Here is a 25,329-nt window from a genome sequence, read left to right as displayed (position 1 = left end):
AATGAGGCAGTTTCGACAACGTCTCTACGATAATGAAATGATAAAAAAGAAAGCTGAAGTTCTAAAACTAGTCAATTGTTTGACGGGCCGCTCAAAGTTGGTGTGGCTAAACTAGTTCTTTCAATTGCATATTCCTGCCAACAGAAAAGAAATCTCCATACTCAAACACGTTCATTCTGGTCTCTCAACTCTTCCCAGAGCCCTGTCATGAGCCAGCCACATGCAAAATTCCACAATACTGATCTTAAGACCTTTAAGCCTTCTCCTTCAAAAACCCAACGTCATGCAATATCCCCATACCACCAACAGTCGCACCTCACACTTTCTACCTCCCTTCTCACATGCAAATCCTCCAACCCTGGGATATCACAACATAACTGACCAGCCCTCCAACTCCATGTCCTCACAAATCTCAACCATAGGATTAAATGGCCCCCATTCCCTTGCATACAAGTACTGAAACTCTCCAAATGCCGAAAGCCACCACCAACCGCCAATTCCTACCACAAATAATCCCAGACGACGGCCAACTTTTTCAACTTTCTTCCTTGCGCTTAGCTCTGCATCTCGACAGTTTTGATAGTAGATTGCTTTATTTTTGTCTGCTGCTTGTGATGTTGTTGGATCGGGAGTCGTAAGGGGTGGGTTAGCCGACGAATGTGATAGATCGTCCGAATAGGATGTCGAGAGTGGTATGATTTTCAGCGTTGGCGGATCTAAGAGACTCAAGTCGTCGATTGGCCAAGAATGATCGGTTTTATTGTGGATAGTGAGAGCGCTGCTGTTCGTTTTTGGTATCTTGGACTTTCGATCTGGGACGTTGGAATCATTATTTACCGGTGTCAAACCCGATGATGTGACAATCGACAAGGCGAACAGAAGCGCAAGGAATGCAGTTGCTTTGAATAACAGATTGTCAGATCTCGATTCCGCTAACTCCAATGAGACCCGCATGTTGATTTTTCCTCCAGAGTTTTATCAGCGTTGTGAAATAACTGTTGGGAATCCAGTGGGAAATATCATGTGCTAATTGCTTTCGATAGTAGCCATTTCTAGGTTCAAAGCTGGACGTTGTAAGGATTGATTTTGTCACAAAATAGATTGGCAAGAGAGTTGTTGCGGAAGTTGCGGATGGTTTCTATGTTATTGTTGAATAGTTGACATGGTTAACATCCTTTCCCAACCCACACTGTCTGACTTTCTCAACTCTACATCTTAGATCGGCATGCATGTGAAAGTGAACTTCACTAAGTAAATCGGTATTAAAATTTGAGCGTGCTGCTTAGAACGATGGAGATATTCTTTCTCATTACCGGTCATAAGTGAATTCCCAGAAGGCACAAGTATATTCACAGAGAGGGCGCTGGGCAGACGCTACGTACCTAGGTACATAGCCATAATGATTCATAATCAAGGATTAGTTCGATCCAACCAGGATATTAGACCGCGCCTAATAGTATCACAATCACAACAAAATACAATATCCCCTTAGTACATATGACCACCAACACCCCAAACCCCCTGTCCCAAACCCCCTGCCAGATATCCATCACATGCTTTGAACGCCTTACAGTATTGTGACACAAATATCCTTACAAATCAAATCCTAGGATCCCTCTAAGCCTCAACTGGTAGGGAAGCTTCAGCCTCTTCATTCCCCATCATGCTAGCGATGCCATCGTACTTGGTCTCAATGACCTTGAAGTTCTCCGTATCTCCCAATCCCTTCGCAGCTCGTTCATACGCAGCATCGCTACGATCACAAAGAATGTCAAGATCCTTATCACTGAGAATCTCTTCTTTATTTTTTCCCGTGCCAGTGAAAACCATGCCATCCTTTAGCAGCAGTTGCTTGAGCTCAAGTTGCATTTTTGTATCATCGGTCATTGGTCCTTTTCCAAATTCGGTTTTCTTGATGACTGCCTTTTCTAGGCGCCGTTTTCCCTCGGCAGAACTCAGGAGACCTTCCTCGACTGTGTTCTTTGTTGCCAAACGGAATATCACGACAGGGTTCTTCTGACCAATACGATGTGCACGATCTTGGGCTTGGAGATCTTGTTGCGGATTCCAGTCACTGTCGAATAGAATTACTGTGTCCGCGCTCGCAAGATTGATGCCTTGACCACCGGCACGAGTAGAAAGCAAGAACAGTCTGAATTCTGGGTTTTCATTGAACTCTTTAATCTGGAGCCGGCGGTCATCCTGTGCCACAGACCCATCAATTCGACAGACATTCCATTTGCGGAGATCGCGAGCATAATCTTCGAGGAGATCGAGCTGAACTTTGAATTGCGAGAATACCAAGACTTTGTGACCACGTTCGAATAAAGCTTTGAGTAAACGATCGAGTAACAACATTTTCCCGGACGATGTTACCAATGATTCGTCGACTGGGAGCCCGGTGGCCCAGGGGTTGTAGAAATTGTGAACCGAGTTACATATCAATCGGAGTTGCATGATAGGGTTACCGAGCTTCTTCCCAGAAACTTCCTTCTCTGATATCAATTAGCAACGGCTGTAAGTAAAGGGTCATGACGGTGCTTACTAGCAAGCTCAACCATTTTTGCCAACTCGAGCTCCTCTTTAGTACCAGCTACTTCCCGGACATTGTTCTTCTTTTCCAGTTCGGCAGCTTCTTCTACGAGCTTCTGTTCGAATTCATCGTCACTCAATTCATCTTCATCTGATGCATCTGCTTCTTTGTATACTTTTCTGCCTCGAGTCTTCGTACGTCGAACACTAGTAGCTGGTGTAGAGTGACGACTAGACTTCGCGGATTTAGGGACGGGCGTCTCGACGTCAGCTGGAGACTTCCTTTTCAATGATCCTTTCGAGCTCGCTCTACTACTCGTCGCAGACTTCTTCTGCATCATCTGTTGAAACGCGTTTTTCGGTGCAGTCTTCGTCTCGGCTTTCGGCCGCGGCCGGAGAGCCAAGGGCTTCTCATCATCACTACCATCGTCATCGCTAGCCTCTGCCTTGACGGACGACCCATTGGAAGCGCCCGCTGTCGCAGTTAGACGTTCCAGAATTTTGTCCTCGAGGAACTTTCGTGTGTCGGTTTTCTTGTCTGTAATGGCGTTATACAACTCGGTTTGATCTTTAGTCATTGGAGCATATAGGATATATTCTCGCTTCTTAGGCAGTAGATGCTCGACGTCGGCTTTGATTCTGCGTAAAAGAAGGGGCTGCAGCACTACTCGCATTTTTCGAAGTAACTCCTTGTTCTGCTTGTCGGCAATAAATTGAGCTGTTCCTTCCTCATCCTGAAGATCAGAGAAATCAAACCATTCCTCAAACTGCTCCCAATGAATGAATATGGTAGGAAGAAGAAAGTTAAGCAAGGACCACAACTCCTTCATGTTATTCTGGAGGGGCGTTCCGGTAATGAGCAATCTTGAGGCAGAGGTGAACGTTTTGAGAACCTGGAAGAGCTTGGATTCGTTGTTCTTCATACGATGCCCTTCATCCTACATGAATTAGTATAGATGATCGATCATCGCCACACATTACTTACAATAATGATAAACTCCCACATTATTTTGGTCAGGTCATTGAAGTCCCTCAACACCATTTCCGGACTGGTACAAACGACAGGAAAGCGTTTTGTCGGTCTACCACCTTTACCAACATGTTTCATTATCTGTGATTTGAAGATTTCCCGTCGGTGGGCCTGTGTTCCATGGTAGAGAAGGACCGGAACGTCCGGTGTCCATTTCTGGAACTCTTCTATCCAGTTCGAAAGTGTACTAAGAGGAGCGATAATCAAGTGAGGGCCTAGGTAATCTTCGACCTCTCGTAAGTGCGCGATCAGCGAGATTGTTTGAATGGTCTTTCCCAATCCCATCTCATCAGCCAAGATTCCGGACATGCCTTGTGAGCAGATCTCCACCATCCATGTCAATCCCTCCAATTGATAATCTCGCATTGTCCCTCCTACCATGCACTTCGGTTGTTTCGCCATAGTCAGATTGTGCTCTCCTAATGACTTTCCATCCACAGAACTCCCTACTCTTCCCAAGCATTGCGTTTTGCCAGTAAGCCGCGCGCTGAATGCCTCACTTTTCTTTAATAATTCTTCCAATTTCATAGACTTCTTCTCCCGCTCCTCCTTGCTCTCTTCCTGCTTCTTCTTCTTTTTCAATGCTGCCGCTCTCTTCTTAGCTTCTGCCTTTTCATTGGCAGCCCGCGCCGCCCGCTCTTCCTCATACAGCAATTGATCCTCCTTGGAGAGGAATTCTGGCTCAAGCTCATCTTCATCCCGAAGATCGGGAGGCGAAGACGGAGTACTGGTTGGAAGTCTCGAAGCTGGTGATGGGGAGCGAGTCCCAGCCTCCGAGGAACGCATATTGATCGTCAAATGGATATAGGTTTTGCTCTTTGGTAGGTTTCGCCACCTTTAGATCGAATGCGTTCGTTTCCGAGAAAGCTTACAATTTCAGACAGCTTAATAGTCAATATTGTGAATTTAAATAAAGCGACCTGGCTATACAAAGTAATTGAAAAGCGCAAGTAAAAGCACACAAGACCATAATGGTAGTAGTTCAATAGATTTATCGCGACGCGTAGAGTGCATTTTACGCGACGCGAAGTCATGAGGTCATGAAGTCACGTGGAATCAAATTTACACGGTCCGAGCGATCTTCAGGGGCTCGCTTCGTATCGACAACAAAATCAATATCACTTTACAAAATAATCTTTTGTGGTTAGTGAGATAATTCCGATATAATTCTCCTCTTGCATTTGTTTCCCATGTTCCATGATCTATCAGCTTAAAATTTGGATTGCTCGGAAATTCGTCCTTCTTTGAGTTTTCGACAGCAACGATTACGTCCTGTGAACATGTCCCGAATGGTAAGAAATCGAGTTTGAGGCCTATATTTTAATAAATAGTGCGATATATTATTGAGTAAGAATAGGGCCGTACAGGCTAGTGCAGTAATATATAGATTTTACTCATAACTCCAATTTGTCGCTCACGAAGTACCGGAGTGACTGTGGAATCAGAAAGTTAAAAAAAGAGTTGTTAGTCCCGACTGGGTATTATACATTCGATATTTGAGTCTATGGTGCATAAGTTGACATGTGGGCATGCACTGTACCAGAAAAAATCACACATGTTAAGCAACCACGTTTACTAGGATGTCTTCCAGCCCCGGAGGGGACTGAACACAAGCTTCTCTTGATTATATATAATCTTCCCAAACGATGTTTTACAACTTTACGAGTTTGGTGTGCGGAGTAAGCTTGGAAAATTAACATTCAGCTGAAAGTGATATATGTTGTCGAAAGATAAGTTGTCACCGATTTTAAGAAACAGGCCACCAATCTTTGGGATTCACAAACTTCTTGACTCTTAAAAAGGAATCGCATTTCGAAATGTAGAGACAATAAGCAGAGGCTATCTAAATATCTGGCGTTTGAAATCATTGGAGAAAAATAGCAGCAAGCTCCTTCCCAAGCAGGTTTATCTTGATCAAATCAACGCAATCTAAAATGTAATGAAACGGACTACGACTCTTGGACATCTTACTCCATCCCGCTCTCACCAGTTCTCCTCTTTCTTGCTCTCCATCTAAAGCTTTCTTCAAAACGTAATAAACTTCGCGGCAATTGTAGCGGCATCCATCTTCAATCCCGTCTCAGCATTGAACGTTTCGGCAACTTGATCCCATTTCGAAGCTTCTACGCTTTTCACAGCACGCAAAAGAGTCTTATTCATCTCCGGTGTCCAATGAATCTCAGAATATTGATATCCTTTCTTTCTCTGACTCAACGGAACGAATTTCATGCCAATAGCAGCAAAAAGTAGAGGTGCCGTACGGTTGTAGCGATTAGCGACGCCAGTACTGGTAAGCCGTGGATCCCTTCCCTTCTTTGTCCGACGTTCGTTCATAACTTTGGTAATCTCTTGAAAAGACATATCGTTCTGCTCGCGCAAGTTGACAATCGCGATGTTTTCGGGGTCATTGGCACCACAAGTTCGTTTCGGTATCTTTCTTCCTGACCCTTGAGGCGCGCTCCGTTGTTTTCCTCGCTTTTCGAGCCATTCGTCGGTGACATCGTCCTCATTGATGAACTCTGGTGCTTTATTCGTATCACGACGATCGTTGCCTTGGATACCATAGGTGTTATGTAGAACGCCTCCACTCCATCGAGAATCTAAGAGTGGAAGGTCACTACTTTCTGCAATTGAGGCAGTTGTCGCACTAGGGCTATCGACACGTTGTTGTGTTTTTGGGCGAGGACGAGCACCAGATTCAAAGTCTTTGGACAAACCTTCGAAGGTAGCGGATGTAAAAAGAGGTGGGCACGACACGTCGTCTTTGCGTGAAGATCGATTGCGACTAGCTTGGCCCTCTTCGGATTCAGTATCGTCGTTGTTCGTACTCCTTTCATAATCATCATAGAGAACACTGCTGTCATCATTGTCGTTCTGGTAATATTCATCTCCTTCAGAATGCCCCTCAGACGATCGCCTATTAGACTCAATATCATTGTCATTGAAGTGAACAGCCCGAGAGCGCTTCCCAGAAGATTGCGACACAGAGCTATGAGAACGGTGTGGTTGAGAATAAGGTGTACTCGTGTAGACACTGTCAGCTGAATATTGACCCCAAGAAGAGCTAGCAGACATTTGTGTGGCCGGTGGCAGAAGTGGAGGTGCCATATTGTTGTAAGAATTTTGACCCAGTCCTCCATTGAACGGAATACCGGGTGCTTCGGTATATTCCGAATTGGGAAAGGCAGTATTCGGGTTGTTCATCGTATTGAATGTAGCCATTGGAGGTATCTGACCACTGGTCGTCAGATCGTTCTGCTGGAAATCCATGATGAATATATTTCGAGGGTTGTATAAGATTCGGTAGCGTGAGTCAAGCGCTTCTTATCAAGATGCCCTGGAAGGCTGGCCCACTCGACAGAAGTGACAGACAAGAAAGCTCGAGTTTTCATTCACCGGAAGGCTCCGGAGGTTCGTTGCTCACTTTCGAAGAGGTGCGACGAGGTTTGAGTAATGATGGATTCCAAAATTGTTTCGTACGATCTTGATTTCCGAGATATCTCAGCGGATGTTTTGTCTTCATGTACCGGAAGGGAAGACTTCAATAGGTGCTGAGAAGGCCGAATGTTTATTTCCACCGGAGGTTGATTTCCAAAGTTATGATCGAACCTTAGCCAATCTTGAACTGTCCAAGCTTTTTGAGCGAGAACGAACCTCTATCAGTCTGACAAGGGTGAGGCCCTTTTATTTCTCATCAGCTAGATTGCTGTTGAATTGCAAATCCGCCTACCCTGCGCCCGGCTTGGGGAGATGTGAATAATACAACCCTTGCTTGATCTACCTAATTTATCAGTTGGATCATATCTCTCGTCTTTCTTAAATTTAACTGTGTCTTAACACATGTACAAACAGTCAGCAGACGATCGAAGATCTTCTTATTCCTAGCCGGAATTTCGTGTCAACACTAATAAAACAGGATGTCGAGCCATACACGACTGTTCCGACCGGCGAGGAGATGTTTGTTTTTAAGCAAGAGTACACATATTCAGGCCTGATGTGCTGTTGCGTAATCTATACCCGTGTAGGTACTTTTCATATCCTTCATCGCCCAAACGCAAACTTCTTCCAGTTATCACCAAGTTGCTTCACACCCTTCTCCAATTCCCACCCTTTAATCTGACAAATCCTCCTAGCTATAGCCTCCAGCTTCTCGTCCATAATGTCGCCAGCCATATGCAAGTCACTCTCCATGAGCACCTTGTCATCCGGCACAGCCTTGATGACTTCCATCGCTTTCGTTCTCGTATCAGTACCCATGTTGATAGCTTCCGAGAAGGAGAAGTATATTTCCGCAGGGACAGCAGGATGGTAGTATTGTTTCAACGCTTCGTCGGGACCAGAATAAGAATGAAGACATATCCGTGGAGGGAATGGTTTCGATTGTATATCTTTAGGTGTTGACTCTGAATCCTCGTCCGCAGGTGGCGCGATATTCGCGATTTTCTTTCGTTCCTTCTTGCTTATGACTTCTTTCTCGTGGCCTTTCCAGCATTCTTGTAATGTACCAAAGAGGACACCATGAGCTTGAACGCCATGTACAGAAACAGCTCGCTGCATCTCCCCTGCAAGCTTCAGCTGTGCTTTCAAGACAGCTTTCTGGTGACTCATTTGGACCTTATATTTACTTAATGGTCTTCCCTCTCGGCCACCTCTTGTCAGAGAACCATCTCTCGCGGTCTCTAGTTCAGGGGTCCACACTCCTGGAAGGCGGAAATATTTGTCCAATCCAATCTCCCCAACTAGAGCTAGAGGATGCCTTTCCAAGTTACTCTTGACTGTTGCAAGATATGCTTTTAGAGATCTGGGAGGCGGTATTGAATTGAGAAACTCCTTATCATCCGGTTTCGGCGTTAGCACAGCTTGATAATGTTGGGTTTTGAAAATTTCAGAGTCAAAGTTCTCAGGTATTGTTTCCGTATCATCATACATTTGATATGAAAACCAAGGATGCCACCCAAAGCATGGTATTATACATTCGTCTTTTGGTAGATTCTCTAAGTCAGAGCCTTCTTTTAGACCGTGTGATTCTGCAACATTAGCGACGAGCTCTTGATCTTGCCCTCTAGTCGCCATAACAGTCAAGACACGTGCTTTCATCTCAGGTATCTGGGAGACGAGCTCCATGGTGTCTGTTGGATGACAATGTGCATCGTAGACTCCAAGATGCCATGGGAATGGCACCTCGTCGTTTCCATAGTCATTTTCTGTTGGTGCTGACATGTTTCGAATGTTTCAAATTCCAGATACTTCTCAACGTATATAATTCTTTTGAATAGTCGCCCTCTCTGAAATTGACAATTGATGTTTGGATAGCTCTTGGAGCTGCATATTCCGAATGCCGTCACGAAACGAAGTCGTTTGCTCAAAGCTCTGACGGACCCACTATTAACGCCACATCGATCCAGCCCTGCAACAGCTCCACATTCCCCACAGTATCACATGCAATGTCGAAGTCACGTTCCCCTCAACCTAATTCTTTGAGAATATACTTCCAACCCCTCGTCTTCGTCAAACTTCTCAGCATTTCATCCAGCACGTACACGATTGCTCGGTATGAAACTGTGGAACAATCACGACAGTTTGCGGCATTCATCATGGCTATTCTAAGTAAAGCGATAACGTTACCAATCGTCCTTACTCTCATCGTCCCAACTACCATTTTCGCGTTCTTCACCACGATATTCGCAGTCTGGATATTACTCTTCAGATGCATCGTACTCTACATTGATCTTGCCGTAGCAGTAATACCATACTATCTCCTCGGCGGGCCTCCCAAAGCAACCTCACAATCATCCCTCTCACTCCGACCACACTCACCATATACCATCCGTCGTCGGAAACGACGCACCTCATCGACTTCCTCAAACCTCTCAGGAGCTCGCACGCCCATTGCTCTATGCCACTCAACATCCGATCCCCTTGCCGCCCTCACTTCCCCCAGTTCCTGCATAGGGCTGAACACATCCATCGGACCAAGTCGCGATTACGAAGGCGTAGGCGGCTGGCGATTTGACCAACCCTCTGAAGAAGAAGACGCGTTGTGGGCGAAGATTAATTCAAGGCTGGAATTACCGACTGATCATGGAAGAAGGCATAGGAGGAGTTTGACGGGTGGGAATTTACCGATGCCGGTCATGCAGTCTGTGATGGAGAGGGGAAGAGAGGAGGAGAAGGAAAGGGAGGCTGTAGTTACGAGTAATACAGGGAGAGTGAGGACGCCGCCAACGAGTGGGACGTGGGAGGGAGCTAATGAGAAGGGTGTGCTAATGATGGTGGGAAAAAAGAGGACAGGAAGTACAAGTACGAGTGGTAGCGGGAGTTCGAAGGTTTCTGGACTAAATATGAAGTCTAGGTGACCTGTGATGGGTCATTTTTGGTTTGGATTGCAGGCGTAAAATAATGAGGGGGATTGGATCAGGTCTAATGATGTTATGATAATGATGGCTCTGGGAGGTAATCAAGGCGCGTCGGACTCGATGGCTACCTAGGCATGGTTGTTATGGACAAACACATGTCACAGTAAAAAACAAAATTTTATAAACTAATTCAAAACTTTCCACCAAGGTCAATTTACAATAGTGGTATCAAATTCTGCCTGCCGTATTTACTCCAAAACTCCCCAGACCCCAACCCGGGTGATGTCCCTGCCACCATATCCAGCTCCCGAGTCGACCCCATAAATTCGTTCCACAGCCAAAACCACACCAACGCACCTTAACAAACACTCCAAAAATGACTAGCATAAAAATGCCTACTCAACTTCCCCTGCTCAAAATTGACCACATTAACATCCCCCCTCCTACTATCCCTGATAACAATCTTCCCATACTCTCCCCCCTCCTTCACAGCCTCCAGACCCATGCCCCTAAACACCGCCAACTTCAAACTCGTCTCGTCATCCACCGTACTCTCCTTCCTCTCTCCACCTTCCGGACCCTGCGCCTCCAATTCCGCCAACCGTGCCTGCAAATCCGCCAGTTGCGACGACAATCGCTCGGTTTCGATCTCGAGATCTGTAGCTGTTTTCGCGATGCGGAATTTCTGTGTGTCGAGACTTGAGATTAGGGAGGCGTGTGCGGTGGATGAGTGGTTTTGGAGGGTGTCGGCATGGTTGTTGTTTAGTGTTGTGAGAGTGCGAGAGAGTTCTGGTGGGGTGTTAGATGAGTGGAATTTGTGGGAGAAGGGGAGGTGTACTTTTTAATGCGCTTTCTGCTTCTCGTACGCGAAGATTGCGCGCTTGCTCGAGGGTTGAGAGGGAGTCGTTGATGCGTGATACTGCGGCTTTGTCGGGCGCGATGTGGAAGTTTCCTGCTGTATGGTGGATGAGCTAGATGTTGGTTAGAAGATGCTATACAAAATATAGCATATGACTTACGGTCGCGGGATCTTCGTCGAGCAACATATTGATTGTCTGTATTGGAAATTGCGGAAGGTAATGAGTAATTGCTTTGAATTTCGCGACAGCATGCGATCGCGAACGTCTGATTCCCAAAGTTGTGGTTCATAATAGGTGTTGGCCCGACAACACAACCTTAAAGTTCAAGTGACGTACCCGCATCACAAGCTAGGTTTCTCAGCGCCACATGAGTTCCAGATGTTCAGCAACTCGTGGCCACCTACCAGAAAGTAAATTTTATTCATCGCAACTTCCATTATCAAGTATCAGTCGCTCAGCATTTGCTACCACAAGTAGGACGACAAGATGGGTTCACAGTTACCATGTAAGTATGGATAGCAAAACATCCTTGGATACGGAGCTTTACATCTGTTATGCTGTGTATCTTTATTTCAATCGCCTTCATACCGCATTGCTAACCAGACGGGTGCGTTTAGATGCTGCTGACGCAGAGAGGTACGCTTCAAATTATCTGCGGCGGGCATAGCCGCAAGTAAAACTCGGTACTGACTTCCATTAGTCCTTTGAAGCCCGAAGAACTACAAGTTCTACGATCACAATACGAGAAAGAAGGCGAACATGTGGGCATTCAAACAAAGTTCAACTTTGCCTGGGTATGTGATTCTATTGCGGCTTGACGAAGGACTAGTCGCTGATATCAACAGGGCCTCATAAAATCAAACGCTCGTAACGACCAACAAGAAGGTGTTCGACTCCTCTCTGATATTTTCCGTACGTCGCCCGAAAGACGTCGCGAATGTCTGTATTACCTCGCGCTCGGAAACTTCAAGCTTGGAAACTATGCGGAGTCGAGGAGATATAACGACCTGCTTCTAGACAAGGAACCAAACAATCTGCAGGCGGATAGCTTGAGGGGTCTCATTGATGATAAGGTTGCGAAGGAGGGATTAATGGGTGTGGCTATTCTTAGCGGGGTTGCTATTGCTGCTGGTGTTGTTGGAGGTATGATATTTAAGGGTATGGGCAACAGGAAGAGATGAGGTGGTAAGGGTTCTTTGAGCGGCGATGGGAGCGGAAAGAAGCAGGCTTATTTAATGCATGGATACCAGGATGATAATAATGTACAATTATGGAAATGAACCCGTGGGAAAATTGCTCATGGTCCATTTGTATACAAAATATAAGTCCTCTTTTGACCTGACGTGCGATTTCTCTGGCTTCCGAATTGTCGGGCTGTACTAGGAACGGGAAATGGCTGGGGCCGCTGCCAATTCGGACAATCAGAGCATTAGTCTTAGGGTTGAATTTTATGGCATTCAAATAATCACCAGCCGAACCAAAATATTCTCTACATATGAGTTGTTGCATCGGCTTCAAAGGCATATCACAGTATGCGCGGGAGCGCTTTCAGGGGATAAGCTCGAGGGAATTCGGAAGAAATCGATAGAAAGTATGCAAAAGACACGTCAATTGCGGCATCGGCTAAAGAATGAATCTGGAAATAGATTCAACATTTGAGTAACAATTACATTTTCACCTACCTACCTAGGTATTCATTTGTGCTGCTATTGAAATACATTTACTGTTTTCAGACCAAATAATTCGTTATCAGCCGGTTCCAACAGCCAACAGGGGTCAGACGATCTGCAAAGACTTGCGTCACAAGAACCACAGCGCTGAACGTCAAGCTTGCTGCTAGCACAACAACCGAATAACATACTGCAGCACGTTTGGAGTCAACATTCATCACGATAGTATTACTCAGGTTCACTTTCACCGACTACAACTCATACACTAATTCTGTACAAAACTTCTCCAACCTAACAATCACAACCTTTACCACTCAGAGCTGAACTGGCAGTACCCCACATTTGTCCTCAGCTTACCTATCAAACGGATCACTCTCCAAACACAAGGCCAGCAACAAGCCAGTTTGCCACAATTTGATACTGCGAAACCGATTCCATTGCGGTCCTGCATCTATTCCAGCTACACCAGTCGTGTGGAGTAACGAAACGGACAAACGTGTCCAACATTCCGGTTGAATAAGTCAAACTGTCAGTTTCGCCTCTCGTAGGCACATCTTCAAAACGGCTTCTCGATTTATTCGCAATACCGGCCTAGCTGTCAGCCTGGGCCTGACTGCGCTTGCCGCCTACCATAGCGTCCGGGACGCAATGTCGGAGAACCGTGGAGGTGGTGGTGGAAGGCATTTAGATGCAACTGGAGACCGGGAAGTTGTCTATTGCCACCAGTGCCATGCGGAGTGGTATAATGATGAGCACGGATTAGAGTGTCCTACCTGCGAGGGACAGATCACAGAAATAGTATGCCTATGAAAATTCACATTAAAATTGGCAGATGCTAATCTTTTATAGGTAACTCCTGGCGAGAGCGATCCAAGACCTGCTGCCGAACCACAGAGCCAAGTTCCTCCAGATTTTGATAGAATACGGAACCATAATCCGTGGGAAACGACCGACTCCGATCCAGAAGAGGCAGATATAGATGAACATGTCACCGGTGTCCGCAGTCCTGGTGGCGGACCTCGCGTAACATATTTTACACGGACAATCAGATCTCGCGGCGATGGACGAGGTGAGCGAAACGCAGAGGGAAGCGAAGATAATCCAGATGTGGTCATGACAGATTTCCAAAATATGCTAAGTGGTCTGATCGGCCCTGCTTTTCAGGCTGGTCAACCGGGAAGATCTGGCCAGGATACTTTATTTAATGGAGGAGGACCTTTCAATGCTGGACCTGCTGGAGGTGGAAATGTGCATACTTTCGGAGGTCGCACAACAAACGGACACATTATGGGGGCGCGATATACATTTACTACAAATCTTCCAGCTCAAGGTGGTCCTGGTCAACGAGAAGGACAAGGCGATGATATTACTGCGTATGGCCCTCTGGTTGAAATAACATCCCCAGCTATTGAAGCCGCCTAACCTATTTCTGATATAAATGTTTTCTAACACCTGCGTAGACTCCTTGGTAACATCTTTGGCGGCATGGGAGCTCATCAGGATCACGTCCATGAACACGGTCCACGGCCAGCAGGTGGAATGCCTCCGGGTTTACAGTCACTTTTTGCTGCCTTATTGAATCCAGCAAACATGCGATCTGGTGATGCGGTATACTCGCAAGAAGCCCTGGATCAAATTATCTCGAATTTGATGGAACAACACCCTCAATCAAATGCTCCAGGTCCAGCATCACCTGACGCAATTGCCTCATTACCAAAAAAGAAGGTAGATGAGAAAATGCTAGGTGACGACGGCAAGGGCGAATGTAGCGTTTGTATGGACGACGTTCAGCTTGGTGAAGAAGTCGTCTCTTTGCCATGTAGCCATTGGTTTCACGAAACATGCGTCGGTCTTTGGCTGAGCGAGCACAACACATGCCCAATATGCCGAAAAGGCATTGATAGTGCAACGACCCCAGCATCGAACACCCAAGGAGCAACCTCAACTAGCTCCCCGAGCCAGAATCCCTCGTCTCCTTGGAGAGATAACCGCGGTCCAGAGCGGCCAGATCGCTTAAGCAGAAGCAACACTACAGGAAGTAGGAACGAATCCAGGTTAGCCTCCATCCGTCATTTTGGAAGGCTAACACCAACACATGAAGACGAACCCGCAGCTCAAGCCCCTAGAAGGTGGCAGGTTGTCGGCGACAGAAATCCTTATTCAACAACATCTGAGCGGCAGTCGGACCCGTCGTCCCCTCGCAGACTTCGATCCTCGAGACAAAATTCAGATCAGTCGGCTCCTCCTCCTAGAATTAGATCCTCGAGACAGAATAGCGAAAGTAGCGGGAGAAGTTATACTAGCGATCTGAGTTCCAGGAGACGAAGTACAACTGCGACGTCTCAGGCTGAAAGTGGTGGGGGAAGCGGTCCTTTTGCGTGGTTGAGATCGAGATGGGGTGATCGTGGCACTCGAGATGGGAGATAATTACTTTTTCTCGTTCTTCTGGGTGCGTAGACGGAAATGAGAGGATTGTTATGTTGGCAAGCATGGAGTCTAGGGAATTGATATCATCCCGGAGTTAGAATGGATTCTTTGCAAGATGGTTTCTGCTCCGCATATTTTTTGTTTTTGGGCTTGTGAGCTTTATATGGCTTGCGAAATGCTTTATTGCCTTTTTTGCATTGCTCCGTTGAGCGAGGTGCCTGTTATGTAGATTATGTATGAATGAAGATAGAAATGCGTAAGCGATCTCGACTCTTCGAGTGTATTTGAGTATCCGTTTGCAGAATATGTGTTTGGTGTGAATTGATTCTATTTGGCTTTTTGAGGAAGTAAATCCTTAGGGCAAAGGCAATGATCTCCTGTCCTCCAGGACGTCAATTTGAGAATCCTTCAACGCACGATAGCATGTTATCTTCAATAAAATAACTTCTAACTAAATAAGTTATAAGTTTACAAAGTTTGATTATATTGGTACCAATATTTGGTCTATGTATGATTTTCACAAATGTCTTAGATGTTAGGACATGTCCACGTACCTCATAAATACGCCTTAAGAACAGCCACCCTCGTCAAAGCTACAGCAGATCCATTCTCTCCCCTCGACATCGCCTCCATAATCTCAATCATCCTCGCTAAAAGTAGTCAGTCACCAATCAACAACCACAACTTTTCAAATCACATAAAGTTGTGAGGAAGATACTCACAAATATCCTCCTTCCCCCTAGCAAAAGCCGGATCGCGGTTCACAACCTCAAACCCCCCATCAACCCTCGCCTCATCCTTCAATATGCCCCCAATACACAACGCCTCCAGAAACGCGCGATGGTTGAATACCCACCATACCTTTGCTTCAGACTCGAATAATTTGTAGAGCAAGAAGAATGCGCTTATAGCGTCGTGCGCAGCGTCTAACGCGCCGCGAATGTTTACGGGGACTTCAAGAGAGGCGGAGGAGTGGACTAGCATTACATTATGGAAGTAGTTCGACGTGAGAAAAAGTGTTTGCCGGACAATCCTAGGTTTGGATATTGACAGCGCGGTTAGGGAGGAGGCTGTCCAGGAACGGAATATATCTGGGAAAGAGCGATATACGGATTTGAAATCCGCGAGCAGTTTAGTTTTCTGACGCGCGGTGCTGCAGATGGGTAGATCGAGACTGCGCGGGGAGCAGATCGTTTCTTGCACGAGGTTCGCGAGCGTCCAGCACCCACGGATGTAGGCTGTGTCGGTGGGGTTGCTGTGGGCGATGCTGCTGTGGTCGTCGATTAGGTCGGCGACGGAGACGTCGGTGTGGGTTGCGGAAGGGGGCAGGGAGAGGAGAACGGTCAGGAAGGTGTCTTGTAATAGCACGGCTTGCCAGAGTTTACGCCGGAGTTGCTTGTCAAAGGGGGATGCGCTGGGACAGACGATGTTAGGGTCTCGATGGAGACCCATGGCGTAGGCTTGTCGGATGAGGATTCCGGCAAAGGCCCAGCCGTCGGAGGCGTGGTTGTCGTTTATGAGGAAGTAGGTTATTAGAACCATGGCCTGGATTGAGCGGATTGAGGCTTTACTGAGATAGGAGGACATGCGGAGGGATTGGTGGGCGGCGGAGACGTAGAATTCGGCTGTTGATTGGCGATCTTCAGGGGGACTGGTGGTTACGAATTGTGTTCCGAGGGCTAGCATGGAGAATATTAATCCAATTAGTGCGGCATCCGTACGGCTGCTTTCTGGTGGGGAGAGGCCCCAGAATTGCTCATAGTCTGCGTAGAAGGTTTGGCGGTGGATCATAGGATAGACGGGGTCGACGCATTCGAAATATCGTTCTAAGAGGGCATCTGCTTGATCTTTGGGTGGAAGAACGCTTATTACTTCTGGAAGACCACCTTTGCAGGTCCAGTAATTGGCAAAAGGATGCTCGGATCCAATACCAAATACATTTGAAGCTGTAGGGTGCGAGTAGGGAACATGGGAAAGAAGTCCAATAGATGAAGATGTTGACCCGCGTGAAGCACTTCGTTCCTGTGGAGCGACCGTCTGCCTGGGGCCTTCAAAGCCATTTGTAATTGTGGACTTATTCTGAGGAGGTTTTGTCATCCTCCTGGTATTCCCCATGGATCGATTTGTTTCTCTAATGATAGTTAGTAAATACTCAACATCGCTTAAATTTCAGAGGACTTGCTCGAGCACATTTGCAACATGGGCATATTTGCATTCAGTTTGTCGTTTTATACCTGAGAGTGTAAGTTTATAATTCAATGTGTCTACTAGGCGAGTACACGATCTTACAGGAAAGACAGTTAGGTCGACCTCTGTCACACTGCAGTTCCAGTTAGCTAAAGCTCAGAGGGGTTGCCAAGACGGTCATGAGCTAGGTAGTGCAGTATGATACTAACTGTCATGGCTTGAATGATAATTTATATTTTCATGGTAAAGCACTCAAATTGGTGGACGATCCTATCAAACAGTTCTGTCGATGCTAGGATTAAATTGGGGGCTTTGCCACTTGGCTGCAGACAAAATTCAAGTATGTCATTCTCCGTCTGGGAAAGCTTATTTTTCAATAACCAAAGGACCTTCAGATTCATTTGATCTCTTCAAAATCACAGTACCATGATAACAATATGACTTCCGCATATGTGAGGAACAGTATCACTAACTCGAAGTACCAATGCTCGCTAGTGACGTTTTAGACAACCAAAAGTAGAATAAGAGACCAACCTTAGTTTTCCTTTCCACACACTCTTCACAAGATAAAGTAGGCTTATTTCTTTTCTGTTTCTTCCTTGGTGGTTCGTATAAAGGTAATCCGTCGTGTTGCTTGGTTGTAACTGGAGAACCGGCGAATGTACTTTCGGTTGCCGCAGGTGACACTATAGGATAAATGGGAGATGATGGGTGCACTGGATCCATATCGGATAATGCCTGCTTCTGAAACACAATAATCCTCATACATAAACGTGTTTGCCAATTGCCTGTCCTGTGGTTGATGGGAATAACGTGTGGTGGAACGAGCACAGTGCGGGGATAAATTTACCTAGGTCATCTTACAAAGGTGTCGGGCTTTATCAATCATCACGTGTGTGCAACACTCGATGATTGACGACCCAAAATTCTAGCACCATTTGGCAACTGTCTAAGTGTATCCTGTCTTAAGATGTTCTCTCATGTTTGTTTCTCATGACATTTTGTCACCTGAACTTGCATTTTCTACATAAAATCATTGTAAGATTTACAGATCGTTAAATTTCACGTGGTGTGGGGTTCTCTTTAATGCCCCTGTCAGAACCATCGCGTCGCGCACGCGTCAACCTCACTTGGTACGAGTGTTCGATACAATTTGGCATTGAACAATTGAAATAATTCCGCACCTACGTATGAGAGCACAAGTATCTATTAACGACAATTCTTGCCAACTTATAGATTCTCATATCAGTAAAGATCCTTCCTTGTAAAGCTGATTTCATCACTAACTCAACGATGCAGAGGCTCCTTTCGAGTCAACCACAAGCACAAACTCTACAGAACACCACCAGACTTATAGACAATATGGCGGCTGTTTCTTCTCCAATCATGTACAAAGAGCCTATATCGCCCACCATTTCAAAGCGTTCGAGACCATCCATACCCGAGTCAAAGAAATCGAGAGCCGTGGGAGGTTTCGTACTTGAGGATGATTCCGATAGTGACAATGATGTTGCCCAAGAAGAGCCTGCGTCGAAGCGGAGAATGTTGGAATCACCCGGCTTACCAAGTCCGGACAGAGACGACGAAGTTTCCAGAGAAAGTACCATGAAAATTAGCGGAGAAGGTCGCGGACAATCTACAATTCAATCGGTATTAGATTCTATGCTGCAAGAACCAGACGGATTCGATAGCGTCACCGAGGCCACGCTTCCCACCTATAATTCCGAGTCTATTGCTATGGATGCTATTTCTGCTATGCCATCTGTTATCGCTAGTCGGCAGCTCAAGCGTTCGGACGCCATGACGTGCTCTGGAAAATCAGTATCTGTATCAAAAAAGGGACCAGCCAAACCAGTTTCCTTCGAACAACTCATCGCTGCTAGGTCAACAACAAAAGCCGGGCGTGCAAAGAAGAGTTATTATGGCATCGATATTCATGATCTTATTGAGGAATCTGCCAACGAAGCCAAAACGCCGGAAACGACAAAACCGAAGGAAGTGGATAATGTGTTGCCTACGGTAGAACATAATGGTACAACATCAAGACCGCGACGGACGCTGATGTGGACAGAGAAGTATAGGGCCAGGCATTTCATGGAACTCGTAGGCGACGATAGGACCCATCGTCAAGTTCTGAAATGGCTAAAAGCCTGGGATCCTCTTGTTTTTCCGAAGAGTGGAAAAGCAAAGCCAATTGCGCCAAAACATCCAAGCGCCATGGTTGGTGATGAGAAAACACACAGGAAAATTCTACTTCTTACTGGACCTCCTGGTCTAGGGAAAACCACGCTCGCCCATGTTTGTGCACGCCAGGCTGGGTATGAGATTATGGAAATTAACGCAAGTGACGAAAGGAGTAAAGATGTAGTCAAGGGTAGAATTCGAACAAGTGTAGGCACCGAAAGTGTCAAGACGGGATCCACGGTCACTTCAAAGTCAGGTCATGTACAGAAGAACGCCCATCCATTATGTGTAGTAGTGGATGAGGTAGATGGTGTCGTTGGTGGTTCTGGTGGCTCTGGTGAGGGCGGCTTTGTGAAAGCCCTCATTGATCTTATACAACTGGATCAGAAGAATTCGGCAGGGGTCACCTCAAACCCAGGGTATGCCAAAAAGAAGAAAAAGGGGGACGATTTCCGATTGATGCGGCCTTTGATCTTAATTTGCAACGATGTTTATCATCCCTCTCTTCGCCCCTTACGACATTCAAATCTGGCAGAAATTATTCACGTACGGAAGCCTCCAATTGATGCAGTCATTGCTCGTATGAAAGCTGTGTTCGAGAAGGAAGGTGTGTCTTGCGATAACGATGCCGTTCGAAGACTTTGCGAAGCTACTTGGGGCGTAAGTGCTGCCGAGTCACGGAAAGGACGAGAGGGTACCGGCGAAGGTGATCTACGAGGCATCATGGTAGTCGGGGAATGGGCAGCCACAAAACTAAAATCATCAAGTAAGGATGGTAAGGCACGATTGACGCGGAAATGGGTAGAACAGAATATGACAGGTGATCTCTCTCATGGAGGTGGTGGGGCAAGAGGTGTCGGAAGAGGCGGGGCCAAAGAACTTGTTAATCGAGTCTTTCTAGAAGGCGCCGGGTTTCCAAAGCCTTCACATTATGATCCAGCATCTAGCAACTCCACAGAGCAACCCAAATCACAATTGGGGGTTGCAGAACTCGCGAAGAAATCCGGCATGGACAGGCTGCGGGAGATGGTGGACACCAGTGGAGAAATCGATCGCATTGTTACAGACATTTGGTCGCAATATCCAAGTCAGCCATTCAACGACGATTCAATATTGTCTAAACCACATGCCGCCTACGAGTGGTTACACTTCCACGACTCTTGCTCATCTCGCGTCTTCACACGGCAAGAATTTGAGCTGGCACCTTATCTCAGTCAACCAGTACTCGCCTGCCATCATCTGTTCTCATCGCCCGCTCGCCACTACTTTGGAAATAGTAACGACACCAAGAAATGGGGTGAAGAAGAGGAGGCAGAAGAAATCCTGCCTTTCACAGGGCCACGAGCTGACTATGAAGCTTTCGAAGCGGAAAAGAACAATAGAGCAACCATAGTTGCTATGCAAGCAAGTTTGGACCCTCCGTTACTGCGAAGTTTCAGAAGTCCTGAAGACATAGCAACAGATCTGCTGCCGTCCCTTATCAGGATCATTACGCCAGAGGTGAAGCCGATTATCGTTGGAGGTAGTGGTGAGCAGAAGGGCATTGCTAGTGTCAGGAAGGAAGCTGAAAAGGCAATGGTAAAGCGGGCCGTGGATGTCATGGGCGATGTAGGTGTCATATTCGAGCGTGGTAAACTGGACGGCGATTTTGGAAGTCGGGCGACGCAGTGGGTGTATCGCATGGAACCGTAAGTTTACAACAACTGTTTCCCAAAACCTCAAAGACTGACAATTCTAGACCGTTAGATATGCTGGTCACTTTTGAGACGGCTCCAACGCCAGCCTCGGCCGCTGCGCCCGTACGATATGCTGTCCGACAGGTTTTGGATCAAGAGTACCAGAAGAACATCATCGTTCGTGAGAACTCAGCGCGTCAAGCCCGCTACAGGGCCGGCAATCTCAACGACGATGTTGATTTTGCGTTTGCAAAGTCTAAGGAGAACAAAGGTCATCATGCCGAGGAAACAGTTATTGGACCCAAGAAAGACTTCTTTGGCCGCTTGGTAAAGGAAGATCCATTGCCGTTACAGGAAATTGACGGCAATCCTATATTGGATACGAAGAAGGGGAAGAGTGGGAAAGACGAGAAGAAGATATGGGTTACTTACCATGAAGGGTTTTCCAATGCCGTTAAGAAACCCCTTACGGTGGAGGAATTGTTTAAAGGACTGTAGATAGGCTCTGTATAGTGTGGAGATATTCTACCGAATCCGACGGAACTTGATGTGGTTCTTCACATAATCAATTGATAGGGTTAGGTTCATTGTGTATACAAAGCCTCGTCTCTGGACTACGAGTAATGAGAAACCCAATAGTATCCGCCTGATTGATTCAGAAGGCCTGGCTTCGAAGAACTTGGTGGTGTACAGAATTGAACTTAATTATTTAATCCTCTGCAGCCGATTGATTACCATGTCAAGCATTGGAACAATGGACTAGTCCGAATACAATTCACTTCGAAGATCGCCGCCATCCACAATTTCCTTCACGTCTAGGGTTCGTAAGTGCCTCATGCTTTTCTCCAGTCTCAAGAATACCTTTTAAGACGCAGGCTTGGGGTAATCTCAAGGTTGAGAATTAATGTTACCAAATATCTTCTCGCTTATAACCGACAAGAGCCCAGACTCCTTTTTGCCTCATTTTCTCAACCCTTCCCTCAGTTCAAAGGTGATGCTCGTCTTCCTCTTTATTTCGGTATCTGGGGTATGCTGAATATCTTCCATCAGCTTTTTTTTCAGTTCACTTGATCAGGTCGCATCCCTCATAACCGACAGAGAATATACTACCTGTGGGTGAGGGCTACTACCTATTTTCGAACCGAACGGACTCACATTTGCTTAACCCTTCATTTAGTCCGCTTAGCATTGTGTCCACGCTCGATTCATTTCTCAATTCTTGCAACTCGCATCCCTACAGACCTCACTATCGGATCGCTCCAACCCATTTGCCCAACAACGAAGCATGATATATTTACGATACACGGAAAGAACTATTTACATCTTTATCTGAACACTGCTTGTGAAACACATCGTGCACATGTCCGATTTGAATGGGAGTCCTGCTACTGGGGCAGAGAAGAGTATCACTAGTAGTCAGGGCGTTGATCCGTATGGGTACTATGCTCAAGGTATTGTCACCGATCACAGAGTTCTCTAAATCAAAACGCTTGCTTACCGATTTTGAGCATATGAAGAGCAAATCACAGGAGGACTTACAGAGTCGCCAGAACCTGAGAACGCTACAAGATCGAAGAATATAATTCTACCACAATTTACAAAGATAGTTGAGGACGACCATGATGCCGACATCTCCAGCCTCGAATCAGGAACCGTTCTTGCAGGCACACCATCTTCCCGCGAATCCAAGCGAAGAGACCGAAAACGCCGCGAACAACATAGACAACGTCTTCGACGACCACGTAGTAGAGTTTCTGAACTTGAACAATCCGTGAAATCATGGAGACGCCATGTCGACCGAGAACAACGACTAGGAGAGGCACGTACACGGAGACCACCACATATGCAACGTCCACCAGATATGCAACATAGGCAGAGCCAAATAGACGAGTGCCAGTCTCTGATAAGATATCCGGGCACATTTAAGACACCAATAAAAATCTCGGAGAAGAGGAAGAGGTTGAAGGCGACTTTGACGGAATTTGTTCCTCAAGGTTGTGAGAGGCAGGGGAATGATCAGCTTGGGTCTCGGCTTCCAATTTACCTTCCGTCGACGTATTATCACAATGATCCTGGGGGTCATTCTACTCAACAATTGAATAACGAATTCGCACCCGTTGGGCCAAGCATAAACTTGAAGCAACCAGCACATCAATCGGAACCACCGAAATGGATTCCAACACATCAATACGATACCCAAAATATTCACAGGGCAAGACATCATAGCCTCGCACCACAATCGAACAACCAGATGGTTTTGTATCGGCAAACTCCCATAGCGAAGTCTGTACCTATCTATAACCAAAACCTTTACAGTTGCAATCAAGGCCCTCAGCTGAATACGACGTCAGGCTATAGGACTTTCCAACAAGGCTTGAACAGTTTTCAGCCAAGCTATCCGGGCTTCAAAAATAACCAGACGCAAAACATGGCAGGCCCTGGATCATCTCAGCAAAATTGGAATACTTCGCAAATAAGATATCCAGACTTACAGAACTTTCAGCAGCAGGCCTATACGCCTAATATCCTCAACACTAGCTTTAACAATGAGATGGCGAAGGGCGAGATAAATCAATACAACAATTTTCACTATCCAGCACACGCAGCATTTCAATATCCACAACCACAGTATCGCACAATAGACACCCTTCCGCTTCAAAACCACCAGTTTCAGCACAACAACACCCAACTCGACCATAAATTTCCCAGTAATACCCAGGATATAGGACACTGGGCCCAGCCGCAGCACCTAGGAGTTGACACTTATGATTCTCGCTTTAATGCTCGCGAGTGGCAACCGAAGCCGACTGGCCAAACAAATGCTGATTTTCAGTTGCAGAACCAAGAAAACTTTCAACTACAACCACAGATTCAGGGGAGTACAGGTTTGTTGCCTTCTGCAACATTTCACGGTGCCGATCACGGTGGAAACTATAGCCAAGAACAAAACCAAGACCAAGTACAGCAACAGCACAGAAATAACACAAAGATACAGGATGGGTATACTGTACAGCAGAATCCAAAGCGCTCCACTACGTCTTACGGTACTGGTGATGTTGGAAATTACAACCAAAACCAAGACCAAACACAACAACACCGCGGAAACAATATGGATGAACAGAATAGTTATGCTGTACCACAAAACTCGAATGCCTTAGTTACATCACAAAATTTTCCTTCGTATACTAGCCCAGGTGGTTCGTATCAGCAAATCTGATATCCACCTCATCCCAATATCCGCCCGCCTCCGCCTCACCGTCAACTCCTCCAACCACGCACCCTTCCACGCCTCAACCCACCACAATCCTCAATCACTCCCAACCTACAGCAATAGACCCCCAGAGCACTATGAATCCCCCAAAACACATAAACGCTCCGCCACTCCAAAACCGCCTTGAAGTGCGCAACCCGGATTTAGCGCTTCGGATCCGGGCCGCGTTGCATCGAATTGGATTATATCCGGTGTTGATGTCAGATGGGAGGGTAGGCTGATGAGAAAGCAGGAGGAGAAGGGAGGTGGTATATAAGATGGTATTCCATGGCTATTCGATTCGCATACATACAGCTCAAACATTCATCCGAACTTATCTACCACCTCAACGCCACGAACAAGATATATCAACACCACATCTCCAACAAGATCCCCAAACCAACCCAATCTAACATCTTCCGTCATACAAATCACAACTCCCCTCCTCCAACAAAATGCACATCCTCATCCTCGGCGCAACCGGCCGCGTCGGCTCCAGAATCCTCGCCGCCGCCCTCTCCCAAAGCCACACCGTCACAGCACTCGTCCGCAACCCGTCGTCTCTCCCAGGCCAAACCGGTCTCACAATAATCGAAGGCACGCCTCTCAAAGAAAGCGACATCCTCAGAGCCATCACCTCTTCCCCAGCCCCAATCGACGTCGTAATAACTGCACTCAACAACCCCCGAAAGACAGGCTCTCCCTTCGCGGCATCCGTCGGACCGGCTGATTTCATGGAGAATTGCGTGAGGAATTTGGTGAGTGTGATGAAATCCCAGGGGATAGGAAGGGTGGTGGTGTTATCTGCGTTTGGGGTCGGGAGTTCGAGTGAGAATGTGATTGCGCCGATGAGAATGATATTAAAGCATTCGAACGTGAGTGTTGGACATAGGGATCATGCGAGGGTTGAGCAGCTGTTGCGGGAAGCGAAAGGACTGGAGTGGACGGTCGTGAAGCCTGCTATGTTGACGGAGGGAGAGGGGAAGGGCGTTAGAGAGTTTGGGGAGGTGGGGGCGGGGATTGGGTGGATGCCAAAGGTGAGTATGGAAGGGGTTGCGAGTTTTATGGTTGAGTGTGCGGAGAGGGAAGGGAGGGGTGCGAGGGTTGTGGTTGTTGCTGAGTAGAGGGGAGGAGGTGGGGTCTTGGAGTTTGGGATG

At 46.6% G+C, this 25,329-nt stretch overlaps 12 protein-coding genes across 12 annotated transcripts; 6 read left to right on the top strand and 6 right to left on the bottom strand.

Moving 5' to 3' along the window:
* Positions 1 to 366: 366 nt before the first annotated feature.
* GLAREA_04022 (uncharacterized protein) lies at positions 367 to 954 on the bottom strand (the record flags this gene model as incomplete). The annotated part of the gene is made up of 1 exon (XM_008084275.1): positions 367 to 954. The coding sequence occupies one exon, from the start codon at positions 952 to 954 to the stop codon at positions 367 to 369; it is 588 nt and encodes a 195-aa protein (XP_008082466.1).
* Positions 955 to 1,617: 663 nt separating this feature from the next.
* On the bottom strand, positions 1,618 to 4,348 carry GLAREA_04021 (P-loop containing nucleoside triphosphate hydrolase; the record flags this gene model as incomplete). Its single annotated transcript, XM_008084274.1, has 3 exons — positions 1,618 to 2,495; positions 2,546 to 3,470; positions 3,518 to 4,348. 3 exons carry the CDS (start codon positions 4,346 to 4,348, stop codon positions 1,618 to 1,620), a joined length of 2,634 nt encoding a protein of 877 aa, XP_008082465.1.
* A 1,239-nt stretch (positions 4,349 to 5,587) lies between these two features.
* Positions 5,588 to 6,832, bottom strand: GLAREA_04020 (uncharacterized protein; the record flags this gene model as incomplete). Its single annotated transcript, XM_008084273.1, has 1 exon — positions 5,588 to 6,832. One exon carries the CDS (start codon positions 6,830 to 6,832, stop codon positions 5,588 to 5,590), a length of 1,245 nt encoding a protein of 414 aa, XP_008082464.1.
* A 771-nt stretch (positions 6,833 to 7,603) lies between these two features.
* GLAREA_04019 (Metallo-dependent hydrolase) lies at positions 7,604 to 8,782 on the bottom strand (the record flags this gene model as incomplete). Its single annotated transcript, XM_008084272.1, has 1 exon — positions 7,604 to 8,782. The coding sequence occupies one exon, from the start codon at positions 8,780 to 8,782 to the stop codon at positions 7,604 to 7,606; it is 1,179 nt and encodes a 392-aa protein (XP_008082463.1).
* A 374-nt stretch (positions 8,783 to 9,156) lies between these two features.
* GLAREA_04018 (uncharacterized protein) lies at positions 9,157 to 9,918 on the top strand (the record flags this gene model as incomplete). The annotated part of the gene is made up of 1 exon (XM_008084271.1): positions 9,157 to 9,918. The coding sequence occupies one exon, from the start codon at positions 9,157 to 9,159 to the stop codon at positions 9,916 to 9,918; it is 762 nt and encodes a 253-aa protein (XP_008082462.1).
* Positions 9,919 to 10,276: 358 nt separating this feature from the next.
* On the bottom strand, positions 10,277 to 10,964 carry GLAREA_04017 (Kinetochore globular; the record flags this gene model as incomplete). Its single annotated transcript, XM_008084270.1, has 3 exons — positions 10,277 to 10,707; positions 10,757 to 10,889; positions 10,938 to 10,964. The coding sequence occupies 3 exons, from the start codon at positions 10,962 to 10,964 to the stop codon at positions 10,277 to 10,279; spliced, it is 591 nt and encodes a 196-aa protein (XP_008082461.1).
* Positions 10,965 to 11,264: 300 nt separating this feature from the next.
* Positions 11,265 to 11,959, top strand: GLAREA_04016 (TPR-like protein; the record flags this gene model as incomplete). Its single annotated transcript, XM_008084269.1, has 4 exons — positions 11,265 to 11,283; positions 11,396 to 11,414; positions 11,479 to 11,572; positions 11,624 to 11,959. The coding sequence occupies 4 exons, from the start codon at positions 11,265 to 11,267 to the stop codon at positions 11,957 to 11,959; spliced, it is 468 nt and encodes a 155-aa protein (XP_008082460.1).
* A 1,137-nt stretch (positions 11,960 to 13,096) lies between these two features.
* GLAREA_04015 (RING/U-box) lies at positions 13,097 to 14,875 on the top strand (the record flags this gene model as incomplete). Its single annotated transcript, XM_008084268.1, has 3 exons — positions 13,097 to 13,246; positions 13,298 to 13,821; positions 13,909 to 14,875. 3 exons carry the CDS (start codon positions 13,097 to 13,099, stop codon positions 14,873 to 14,875), a joined length of 1,641 nt encoding a protein of 546 aa, XP_008082459.1.
* Positions 14,876 to 15,430: 555 nt separating this feature from the next.
* GLAREA_04014 (uncharacterized protein) lies at positions 15,431 to 17,082 on the bottom strand (the record flags this gene model as incomplete). Its single annotated transcript, XM_008084267.1, has 3 exons — positions 15,431 to 15,525; positions 15,598 to 17,006; positions 17,054 to 17,082. The coding sequence occupies 3 exons, from the start codon at positions 17,080 to 17,082 to the stop codon at positions 15,431 to 15,433; spliced, it is 1,533 nt and encodes a 510-aa protein (XP_008082458.1).
* A 1,342-nt stretch (positions 17,083 to 18,424) lies between these two features.
* GLAREA_04013 (P-loop containing nucleoside triphosphate hydrolase) lies at positions 18,425 to 21,420 on the top strand (the record flags this gene model as incomplete). The annotated part of the gene is made up of 2 exons (XM_008084266.1): positions 18,425 to 20,934; positions 20,985 to 21,420. The coding sequence occupies 2 exons, from the start codon at positions 18,425 to 18,427 to the stop codon at positions 21,418 to 21,420; spliced, it is 2,946 nt and encodes a 981-aa protein (XP_008082457.1).
* An 862-nt stretch (positions 21,421 to 22,282) lies between these two features.
* Positions 22,283 to 24,139, top strand: GLAREA_04012 (uncharacterized protein; the record flags this gene model as incomplete). Its single annotated transcript, XM_008084265.1, has 2 exons — positions 22,283 to 22,373; positions 22,431 to 24,139. 2 exons carry the CDS (start codon positions 22,283 to 22,285, stop codon positions 24,137 to 24,139), a joined length of 1,800 nt encoding a protein of 599 aa, XP_008082456.1.
* Positions 24,140 to 24,627: 488 nt separating this feature from the next.
* Positions 24,628 to 25,296, top strand: GLAREA_04011 (NAD(P)-binding Rossmann-fold containing protein; the record flags this gene model as incomplete). The annotated part of the gene is made up of 1 exon (XM_008084264.1): positions 24,628 to 25,296. The coding sequence occupies one exon, from the start codon at positions 24,628 to 24,630 to the stop codon at positions 25,294 to 25,296; it is 669 nt and encodes a 222-aa protein (XP_008082455.1).
* Positions 25,297 to 25,329: the final 33 nt, after the last annotated feature.

The sequence above is a fragment of the Glarea lozoyensis genome (assembly GCF_000409485.1).
Source record: "Glarea lozoyensis ATCC 20868 chromosome Unknown GLAREA2, whole genome shotgun sequence".
Lineage (NCBI taxonomy): Eukaryota > Fungi > Ascomycota > Leotiomycetes > Helotiales > Helotiaceae > Glarea > Glarea lozoyensis.
This window is presented reverse-complemented; position numbering and strand designations above follow the sequence as displayed.